This window comes from Musca domestica, unplaced genomic scaffold (genome assembly GCF_030504385.1).
Source record: "Musca domestica strain aabys unplaced genomic scaffold, Musca_domestica.polishedcontigs.V.1.1 20, whole genome shotgun sequence".
Lineage (NCBI taxonomy): Eukaryota > Metazoa > Arthropoda > Insecta > Diptera > Muscidae > Musca > Musca domestica.
In genome coordinates, this window is record NW_026712250.1 from 12,090,202 (window position 1) to 12,101,671 (window position 11,470).

General features: G+C 28.5%; 1 protein-coding gene across 2 annotated transcripts; it reads left to right on the plus strand.

Annotated features, from left to right (window-relative positions):
* The first annotated feature begins 5,375 nt into the window (after positions 1 to 5,375).
* On the plus strand, positions 5,376 to 9,783 carry LOC131802279 (uncharacterized protein CG1552). Of its 2 annotated transcripts, none has more exons than XM_059122245.1 (3): positions 5,376 to 5,629; positions 5,704 to 5,857; positions 9,270 to 9,783. In XM_059122245.1, the coding sequence occupies exons 1-3, from the start codon at positions 5,506 to 5,508 to the stop codon at positions 9,490 to 9,492; spliced, it is 501 nt and encodes a 166-aa protein (XP_058978228.1). In that variant the 5' UTR covers positions 5,376 to 5,505; the 3' UTR covers positions 9,493 to 9,783. The 2 variants fall into 2 exon arrangements, with proteins under 2 accessions (XP_058978228.1, XP_058978229.1); XM_059122246.1 differs by having other exon boundaries at positions 5,377 to 5,629; positions 5,704 to 5,818.
* The last annotated feature ends 1,687 nt before the right edge of the window (positions 9,784 to 11,470 follow it).

The following is an 11,470-nucleotide window of genomic DNA, read 5'->3' on the forward strand; positions in this document are numbered from 1 at the left end:
GTATGCCCCAGAAGTCCGAAGTTATGGCCTCCAGAATACGATTACTCAAAAATTTCTAACACTTAACACATTTTAGTTTTAACATTCTCTGGGCCATAACTTGGGAATTTTATGAGCTACATCTACATGGTATATGCCATTGTAAAGAGAGGTTAATCTTCTTTCGAAATCGGGTAATTTGCTTCACATAGGCGTTTCAGGTCCGAAGTTATGGACACTTAAAAGTGATTACTCAAATTTCTTGAACACTTGAGACATTTTGGTTCTCATATTCTCTGGGCCATAACTTGGGAATAACATGAGCTACACACACGTGAATTTCATTTGTGTAAAGACAGACTCCTCTTCTTTCGATATCGGGTAATTTGTTTAGTATGGATCTTACTGGTCCGAAGGTATGGCCTTCCGAAACTGATTCCTCAAAAATTTTGAGCACTTAATTCATTTTGATTCTTATATTCTCCCAGCCATAACTTCGAAAGTATACGAGCTGCACTACTAGAATTACATATTTGTAAAGATAGGCTGATCTTCTTTCGATGTCGGGTAATTTGCCTGGTATGAGTCTTCCAGGTCCGAATTTATGTCCTCGCGAAACTGATTCCTCAAAATTTTTGAACACTTAAATCATTTTGATTCTCATATTCTCCCAGCCATATCTTTGGAAGTACACGAGCTACGCTAATGGAGCTACACTTTTGTAAAGAAAGGCTGATCTTCTTTCGATGTCGGGTAATTTGATTAGTATGGGTTTTCCAGATCTGAAGTTATGTCCTCGCGAAACAGATTCCTCAAGAATCTCGAATTCTTAACTCATTTTGGTTCTGATATTATCCGAACCATATCTTCGGAATTACTCGAGCTACACATACTTGGCTTACATTTTTGTAAAGATAAGCTGATCTTCTTTCGATATCGAGTGATTTGTTGGTATGGGTCTTCCATTTCGGAAGTTATGCTCTCCAGAAAGTGATTACTGAAAAATCTCGAATACATAATACATTTTTGTTCTTAGATCCTGTGGGTCATATCTTGGGAATTACATAAGCTACACATACTTGGATTACATTTTTGTAAAGATGGGCTAATCTGCTTTCGATATCGGGTAATTTACTTGGCGTTGGCCCACCAGGTCGGAAGTAATGACTACTAAAACGTGATTACTTAAAAAAATGCAAATTCCTTGTCCATGTTGGTTCCTATATTTCCTTAGCTATATCTTGGGAACTAAGTGATCGAAATCGCTAGATTTTACATCAGTGTCAAGACCGCTTACTCTACTTTCAAAATCAAGTAGGTTCATTAATGTCAGTCGTTCATGTCGGAAATTATGGCCCCCAAAAGGTAACTGCGGAAAATCAAAGAATATTGTAACTTTTTTTGTTCTTGTGTTCCCTGGGTCATATCTCTTATATTTTCTTAGCTATATCTTGGGAACTACGTGAGCGAAGTCACTGTATTTTACATCCATGTTCAGACCGCTTGCTCTACTTTCAAAATCAAGGAGGTTCATTAATGTCAGTCATTCATATCCGAAATTATGGCGCCCAAAAGGTAATTGCGGAAAATTAAAAAATATTATAATTTTTTTTTGTTCCTTTCTTCTCTGGGCCATATCTCGAGAAGTAAGTGAGATACGCCAACGTAATTGACAGCAAGTATAGCTAGGACTCCGTTCATTTAATCAAAAGTAATTTTACGTCTGCAAGTCATTCAGATCCGATGTTATTGCTCGCAGAATGGCATTACCAAAGAAGAATTAGAAAACATCAGATTTTTTGAGTTTGTGTTAAATTGTCCATATCTTGGGTAGTTGGTGAGTTACATCATCATCATTGGCATCAATCATGAGATTGGATATTCTGATTTCAAGATATAGATATTATTCATATAAGTTTATTACTTTCGGTTTTACGACCCCCAGAATATGATTGAGTGCTTTGTATAAAAAATTTCCCTCAGTAATGACACTGTTTGACATATTTATGACCTGAACTAGAGTAGCTTGTATATCCATATGGGATTTTTGGTAAATTTTACTACCATCATTCATTGCTTCAAGATTTTATAGGTTTTCGCTCTTTATATTTTTTCCGCCCATAAGAGATATTCTTTAGTTTCCCCCTCACTATTTGCGTCGTATATTTTTAAGGAATGGGTTATTCTATTTTTTATGTCAAATCTACACTATGTGTGTGTATACATGCACAGCAATTAACTGCCATAGCCACATAGCCCTTGGCCGAGTACAAATTCATTCATGGTCCGATTTTAATCAACATAAAATCGATTTCAATATTTATGCAAAGTAGTTGGGTCAGCTCCACAACTACAATGCTCTAAATGCGCCATGTAATGAAATATTGGATTCCGCCTTTGGGGTTATTATTTACATAGAAACTGCAACTAATCATATAGGGGAGGGAGATCTGGTGGAAGGGCGAAAAGGCATTAAATAATGAAACCATTGCATTATTATGATTATAGGTTATTTCAACTAAACTTTTTGCTTGGGTGTACATCGTGTTTTTGTTTTTTTTATCAAACAATTATTCTATTGTTTGGTTTGACTTTGATTTAGGCGAATTAGAAAGCATCTCAATTCGTCTATGGGTTGTAAGTGAGGCGCAAAACAAAAATTAAATGTGAGAGCATTTTTTTTTCAAAGATTTTTTTATTCAAAATATCATCATTGAGAATTTTTCAAAAATTATTTTCTCAAAGTTTTATCAAACGTGGATTTTTTAAAAATTATTTTTTGAAAGAATCAACAAACGTGGATTTTTTAAAAATTGTTTTTGGGGAGTATCAACAAACCTGGATTTTTTAAAAATAATTTTTGGCTAGTAGCAACAAACGTGGATTTTTTAAAAATAATTTTTGGGGAGTATCAACAAACGTGGATTTTTTAAAAATTATTTTTGGGGAGTATCAACAAACGTGGATTTTTTAAAAATTATTTTTGGGGAGTATCAACAAACGTGGATTTTTTAAAAATTATTTTTGGGGAGAATCAACAAACGTGGATTTTTTAAAAATTATTTTTGGGGAGAATCAACAAACGTGGATTTTTTAAAAATAATTTTTTCAAAGTAGCAACAGACGTGGATTTTTTAAAAATTATTTTTTCAAAGTAGCAACAGACGTGGATTTTTTAAAAATTATTTTTTCAAAGTAGCAACAGACGTGGATTTTTTAAAAATTATTTTTTCAAAGTAGCAACAGACGTGGATTTTTTAAAAATTATTTTTTCAAAGTAGCAACAGACCTGGATTTTTTAAAAATTATTTTTTCAAAGTAGCAACAGAGGTGGATTTTTTAAAAATTATTTTTTCAAAGTAGCAACAGACGAGGATTTTTTAAAAATTATTTTTTCAAAGTAGCAACAGACGTGGATTTTTTAAAAATTATTTTTTCAAAGTAGCAACAGACGTGAATTTTTTAAAAATTATTTTTTCAAAGTAGCAACAGACGTGGATTTTTTAAAAATTATTTTTGGGGAGAATCAACAAACGTGGATTTTTTAAAAATTATTTTTGGGGAGAATCAACAAACGTGGATTTTTTAAAAATTATTTTTGGGGAGAATCAACAAACGTGGATTTTTTAAAAATTATTTTTGGGGAGAATCAACAAACGTGGATTTTTTAAAAATAATTTTTTCAAAGTAGCAACAGACGTGGATTTTTTAAAAATTATTTTTCAAAGTAGCAACAGACGTGGATTTTTTAAAAATTATTTTTTCAAAGTAGCAACAGACGTGGATTTTTTAAAAATTATTTTTTCAAAGTAGCAACAGACGTGGATTTTTTAAAAATTATTTTTTCAAAGTAGCAACAGACGTGGATTTTTTAAAAATTATTTTTTCAAAGTAGCAACAGACGTGGATTTTTTAAAAATTATTTTTTCAAAGTAGCAACAGATGTGGATTTTTTAAAAATTATTTTTTCAAAGTAGCAACAGACGAGGATTTTTTAAAAATTATTTTTTCAAAGTAGCAACAGACGTGGATTTTTTAAAAATTATTTTTTCAAAGTAGCAACAGACGTGCATTTTTTAAAAAATATTTTTTTAAAGTAGCAATCGACGTGGATTTTTAAAAAATATTTTTTCAAAGTAGCAACAGCCGTGGATTTTTAAAAATTATTTTTTCAAAGTAGCAACAGCCGTGGATTTTTTAAAAATTATTTTTTCAAAGTAGCAACAGACGTGGATTTTTTAAAAATTATTTTTATGGAGTATTAACAAACGTGGATTTTTTAAAAATTATTTTTCAAAGTAGCAACAGACGTGGATTTTTTAAAAATTTTTTTTTCAAAGTAGCAACAGACGTGGATTTTTTAAAAATTATTTTTTGATAGTATCCACAAACGTGGATTTTTTAAAAATTATTTTTTGATAGTATCCACAAACGTGGATTTTTTAAAAATTATTTTTGGGAAGTATCAACAGACGTGGATTTTTTAAAAATTATTTTTTCAAAGTAGCAACAGACGTGGATTTTTTAAAAATTATTTTTCAAAGTAGCAACAGACGTGGATTTTTTAAAAATTATTTTTTCAAAGTAGCAACAGACGTGGATTTTTTAAAAATTATTTTTCAAAGTAGCAACAGACGTGGATATTTTAAAAATTATTTTTTCAAAGTAGCAACAGCCGTGGATTTTTTAAAAACTATTTTTTTAAAGTATCAACAAACGTGGATTTTTTAAAATTTTTTTTTTTTCAAAGTAGCAACAGCCGTGGATTTTTTAAAAATTATTTTTTCAAAGTAGCAACAGCCGTGGATTTTTTAAAAACTATTTTTTTAAAGTATCAACAAACGTGGATTTTTTAAATTTTTTTTTTTTCAAAGTAGCAACAGCCGTGGATTTTTTAATTATTATTTTTTTAAATTATTTTAATTTATTTATTTTTTATAAAATGTATAGTTCCACCCTATTGTAGAACCACTTTGAAATTCCAAGAAATGTAACTAATCAGGGAAATTTGTGAAAATTCCGTGTAGATATAATGATGATTTATGTTTGAGACTCTTCAAGGTTATGACTTAAATTATTGCCCGACCACGAATATTGTTGTCTGATAAAATATTTAAAAAATCTCAAATTGAATTTGTTCTATTTTTGAATTGATTTTTAAGATATGGAACCGCAGATGAATTGAAATCTGAAATATTAAATATTTTAAGAGTGCAGACCGGTGCGTATGATCAATATCAGCAGGTATACGCTTCCCATATTTTTTTAAGAAATCTTCTTTTTTCCTCGAGTGTAGATTGTCACATTTGCAATTTGTGTGGATGAGTGTCACTCACAATGTGACACTCTGCGAATCGGCACCCAAAAACCACTTGAATTCCACTGATGATAATGTTTATTGTCAAACCTCCAGTTAGTGAGTGGCCTCATAAACACTTAGCCTCAACAGAGCACGGAATACCAACCAGGCCATTGTTTTAAATTCTATAACGGGCGGAATTCTAAGTCGAATCGAACAGAATAAGAATGCTGAAACATCTATTCGTCTTCAGTGTCATCGTGGCCTATTGCTATGGTTTCGGTCAATTTCACATGAAGAAATATACACCTCCTGTGGACTCGGATGAGGAGGCCACCAATAGTGTGCTAAGTAAGAGAAGTGTTCCTCCAGCCGAAGGGAAGTTCAACGTTTTCTGGGCAGAATTTAATGTTCTTCGTTTCTAGGAACCTATCGCCGCTGCCTGTGGGAACAGTCGAAATCCTTGCCGCGCCGTTTGGTGCTGCTCAGTTTGTGCCAGAATTTATTCTGTGAAAATAATCATGTTGTAGCCAGATCCAGGTCTCTTTTTGTAGTCGAAAAGATGGCTAGACCCAACGAGTAGATATAGCTTCCAATTTACAAAAACAAAAAAACAACAACAAAATTAAGTAGTTGCATGCCTGTGAAACAAATATTCCATAGAGAAGGATCAACAGACGGGGATTTAAAAAAAAATATATTTTTTCAAAGAATCAACAGACGGGGATTTTTTAAAAAATACTTTTTCAAATAATCAACAGGCGTGGATTTAAAAAAAAAAAATATCGAAGTATCATCGGACGTGGATTTTTGAAAATTTTTTTTTTCGAAATATTGACAGACTTTGGGTTTTTAAAAAATATTTTTTCAAAGTTTCAACAGACGTGGATTTTTTAAAAAATATTTTTCCGAAGTACCGGCAGACGTGGATTTTTTAAAAAATATTTTTTCGAAATATCGACAGACCTGTATTTTTTTTAAAAAATATTTTTTTTAAAGTTTCAACAGACGTCGGTTTTTAAAAAAATATTTTTTCCAAATATCAACAGATGTGGATTTTTTAAAAAATATTTTTTGGAAGTATCGACAGACGTGGATTTTTTGGATTTTTTAAAAAATATTTTTTGGAAGTATCGACAGACGTGGATTTTTTAAAAAAATATTTTTTGGAAGTATCGACAGACGTGGATTTTTTAAAAAATATTTTTTGGAAGTATCAACAAACGTGGATTTTTTAAAAAATATTTTTTCAAAGTATCAACAGACGTGGATTTTTTAAAAAATATTTTTTCGAAGTATCAACAGACGTGGATTTTTTAAAAAATATTTCTTAAACGTTTCAACACTCGTGGATTTTTTAAAAAATATTTTTTCAAAGTATTAACAGATGTGGATTTTTTAAAAAATATTTTTCAACCACGTCTGTGGTTTATTTAAAAAATATTATTTCAACGTTTTAATAGACGTGGATTAAAAAAACATTTTTTGGAAGTTCTGACAGTCGTGGATTTTTAAAAAATATTTTTTCAACGTTTCAATAGGCGTGGATTTTTTTAAAAAAATATATTTTTTGGAAATATCGACAGACGTGGATTTGCTAAAAATATTTTTTGACAGACGTGGTTTTCCTAAAAATATTTTTTGGAAGTATCGACAGACGTGGATTTCCTAAAAATATTTTTTCAAAGTTTCAATAGACGTGGATTTAAAAAAAAATTTTTTTCAAAGTATCAACGTACGTGGATTTTAAAAAAAATATTTTACAAAACATCAACAGACGTGGATATTTTAAAAAAAATATTTTTTCAAAGTATCAACGTACGTGGATTTAAAAAAAAATATTTTACAAAACATCAACAGACGTGGATATTTTAAAAAAAATATTTTTTGGAAGTATCTACAGACGTGGATTTTCTAAAAAAAATATTTTTTGGAAGTATCGACAGACGTGGATTTTCAAATAAAATTTTTTTCAAATTTTCAATAGACGCGGATTTAAAAAAAAATATTTTTGGAAGTACCGGCAGACGTGGATTTTCTAAAAAATATTTTTTGGAAGTATCGACAGACGTGGATTTTTTAAAAAATATTTTTTGGAAGTATCGACAGACGTGGATTTTTTAAAAAATATTTTTTGGAAGTATCGACAGACGTGGATTTTTTAAAAAATATTTTTTGGAAGTATCGACAGACGTGGATTTTTTTAAAAATATTTTTTGGAAGTATCGACAGACGTGGATTTTTTAAAAAATATTTTTTGGAAGTATCGACAGACGTGGATTTTTTAAAAAATATTTTTTGGAAGTATCGACAGACGTGGATTTTTTAAAAAATATTTTTTGGAAGTATCGACAGACGTGGATTTTTTAAAAATAATTATTAGAGATATCAAAGGACGTGGATTTAAGAAAATATATATTTTTTGGAAGTATCGACAGACGTGGATTTTTTACATAAATATTTTTTTAAATAATCAACAGACGTAGATTTTTTAAAAAAATATTTTTTTCAAATAATCTATAGACGTGGATTTTTTTGAAAAAATATTTTTTCAAGTAATTAACAGACGTGGATTTTTAAAAAATATTTTCTTGAACTATCAATAGACGTGGATTTTTAAAAAATATTTTCTCGAACTATCAATGGACGTGGATTTTTTAAAAAATATTTTCTCGAACTATCAGCAGGCGTAGATTTTTTAAAAGTATTTTTTCAAAGTATCAACATACGTGGATTTAAAAAAATATTTTTCCGAAGTATCATACGTGGATTTAAAAAAATATTTTTCTGAAGTATCAACAGACGTGGATTTTTTAATATATATTTTTTCGAATTTTAACTGAACGTGGTTTTATAAAAAATATTCTTTCGAATTTTAACTTGGCGTGGTTTTATAAAAAAATATTTTTTCGAATTTTAGCTGGAGGTGGGTTTTTTAAAAAAAATATTTTTTTGAATTTTTACTAGACATGGATTTTTAAAAAAAATATTTTTTCGGGTTTCACACAGACGAGGATTTTTTTAAAAATATATATGTTTTTTGAATTTTTACTAGACATGGTTTTTTAAAAAAAATATTTTTTCGGGTTTCACACAGACGAGGTTTTTTTTAAAAATATTTTTTTTTGAATTTTTACTAGACATGGTTTTTTAAAAAAATATTTTTTCGGGTTTCACACAGACGAGGATTTTTTAAAAATATTTTTTTTTTCGAATTTTAAATTGACGTGGGTTTTTTTAAAACTATTTTTTTCGAATTTTAAACTGACATGGATTTTTTTAAATATTTTTTCGAATTATAAACTGACGTAGATTTTTTAAAAATATTTTTATTCGAATTTTAAATTGACGTAGATTGTTTAAAAATATTAACATACGTGGATTTAAAAAATATTTTTCTGAAGTATCAACAGACGTGGATTTTTTAAAAAATATTTTTTTCTAATTTTAACTGGGCGTGGTTTTATAAAAAATATTTTTTCGAATTTTAACTGGGCGTGGTTTTATAAAAAATATTTTTTCGGGATTTACACATACGTGGATTTTTAAAATATATTTTTCGAATTTTAAATTGACGTGGACTTTTTTAAAAATATTTTTTTCGAATTTTAAATTGACGAGGATTTTTTAAAAATATTTTTTTCTAATTTTTTTGCTGACGTAGATTTTTTAAAAATATTTTTTTTTTGAATTTTAAACTGACGTGGATTTTTTTAAAAATATTTTTTTTCGAATTTTAAACTGGTGTAGATTTTTTAAAAATATTTTTTTTTGAATTTTAAACTGACGTAGATTTTAATTTTAAAAATATTTCTTTGGAATTTAGGACGTAGATTAAAAAAAAATTTTATTAACTTCGCTATGGATTATTTCGAAAATCGGCCCTGTCCGATTAATCCTTTTTACCTACCCTGAACCGAAAAATGTTTTAATCACGATTTTCATTTCTTATTTTATTTTCCAAAACAATTCTATGCAACAACCTTCACAGCTGTTTGGACATCCTACCGGACCAGTGCGAGCAGGGCGATGAGGAGGAGCTAATGTATAAACCATTCCCAGACTGTTGTCCGGTTTACTGTAATTTGAAGCGGCGTATGCAGCGTTTGAAGACCATGCACTTTCGTCATCGACTTCTGTTGGATCTGCAACGTCAGCAGGCGGCTGGCGGAACAAATCTATTGCTCAATGAATATGGGTTGGATAGCATATAAAAAAATAACAAAATACAAGGGTTAAAAGGAACATATTCCATTTATAAAGGATTTTCCCAGATAGCCCTATTTTAATGCTTTTCCTGGAAATGTATGCTTTTCATATTATTTTCATATATAACTCACAAGTACATCCTTATTATTCTTATAAAATTTACATTCGATTAACGTAGATGCCATGTAACATTCTTCCTTCTTATTTTTTATCCTTTTCATGTTTTCCTCCTTAACAGTTTCCCTCAATAAAGTTTTCATGTTGCTTTCGTTGTATTTACACTGATTGCTATTAAATGCGTTTTTCATTCCGAAGAGGCGGGGGGGTGGGGGCGAAAATATTAAGTGTAGGGTTAAAGGTAAGATGTGTATGTTTCTTCCTTTTGCCATATCCTTTTTGATGCAGCTTTAAGAGCCCGCGCACACAAACAAGCACACTTGAATTTTCAATACTTAACGGTAGTTTCACAACAAGGCAGTTGGGTGACAGACAGCATTGGGCGTTGCTGAGAGGGAAAAAATATTTTTTTTAAAAAATCCACGTCTGCTGATGCTTTGAAAAAATATTTTTTAAAAAATCCAAGTCACCTCAGACTTGGGAAAAATATTCTTTAAAAAATCCACTTCTTCTGAAACTTGGAAAAAATATTTTTTTAAAAATTCAATTTTTCTGAAATTTGGAAAAAATATTTTTTAAAAAATCCAAGTCTTCTGAAACTTGTAAAAAAAATATTTTTTAAAAAAATATTTAAAAAATCAAAACAAAAATATTTTTTTAAAAATCCACAATAGTTAATTCTTTGAAAAAAATATTTTTTAAAAAATCCACGACAGTTTATTCTATTTTGTAGTGGTAACAACAGACGTGGATTTTTAAAAAAATATTTTTTAAAAGTAACAACAGACGTGGATTTTTTAAAAAATATTTTTTAGAAGTAACAACAGACGTGGTTTTTTTAAAAAAATATTTTTTAGAAGTAAAATCAGACGTGGATTTTTTTAAAAATATTTTTTAGAAGTAAAAACAGACGTGGATTTTTTAAAAAAATATTTTTTAGAAGTAAAAACAGACGTGGATTTTTTTAAAAATATTTTTTAGAAGTAAAAACAGACGTGCATTTTTTTAAAAATATTTTTTAGAAGTAAAAACAGACGTGCATTTTTTTAAAAATATTTTTTAGAAGTAAAAACAGACGTGCATTTTTTTAAAAATATTTTTTTTAAAATATCCACGTCAGTTGTTACTTCTAAAAAATATTTTTTAAAATATCCACGTCAGTTGTTACTTCTAAAAAATATTTTTTAAAAAATCCACGTCAGTTGTTACTTTGAAAAAATATTTTTTTAAAAATTCCACGTCTGTTCATTAAAAAAAAATATTTTTTTAAAAAATCCACGTCTGTGGTTGCTTCTAAAAATATATTTTTTAAAAAATCCACGTCTGTTGTTACTCCAAAATATATTTTTTAAAAAATCCACGTCTCTTGTTACTCCAAAAAATATTTTTTAAAAATATCCACGTCTGTTGTTAGTACTAAAAAATATTTTTTAAAAAATCCACGTTCCTTGATAATTGAAAAAAATATTTTTTAAAAAATCCACGTCTGTTGTTACTTCTGAAAAATATTTTTTAAAAAATCCACGTTCCTTGATAATTGAAAAAAATATTTTTTAAAAAATCCACGTCTGTTTTTACTTCTAAAAAATATTTTTAAAAATTTACGTCTGTTTTTACTTCTAAAAAATATTTTTAAAAAATCCACGTCTGTTGTTACTTCTAAAAAATATTTTTTAAAAAAATCCACGTCTATTGTTACTTCTGAAAAATATTTTTTAAAAAATCCACGTCTGTGGTTACTTCTAAAAAATATTTTTTAAAAAATCCACGTCTGTGGATTCTTGGAAAAACTATTTTTTAAAAAATCCACGTCTCTGGATTTTTGGAAAAACTATTTTTTAAAAATGTTGTTTCTTTGAAAAAAAT

Coding starts and splice junctions, on each gene's coding strand:
- LOC131802279 (XM_059122245.1), top strand. CDS start 5,506: ATGCTGAAACATCTATTCGTCTTCAGTGTCATCGTGGCCTATTGCTAT. Junction 5,630..5,703: donor GGCCACCAATAGTGTGCTAA/GTAAGAGAAGTG, acceptor CTTCGTTTCTAG/GAACCTATCGCCGCTGCCTG. Junction 5,858..9,269: donor AAGATGGCTAGACCCAACGA/GTAGATATAGCT, acceptor CAACCTTCACAG/CTGTTTGGACATCCTACCGG.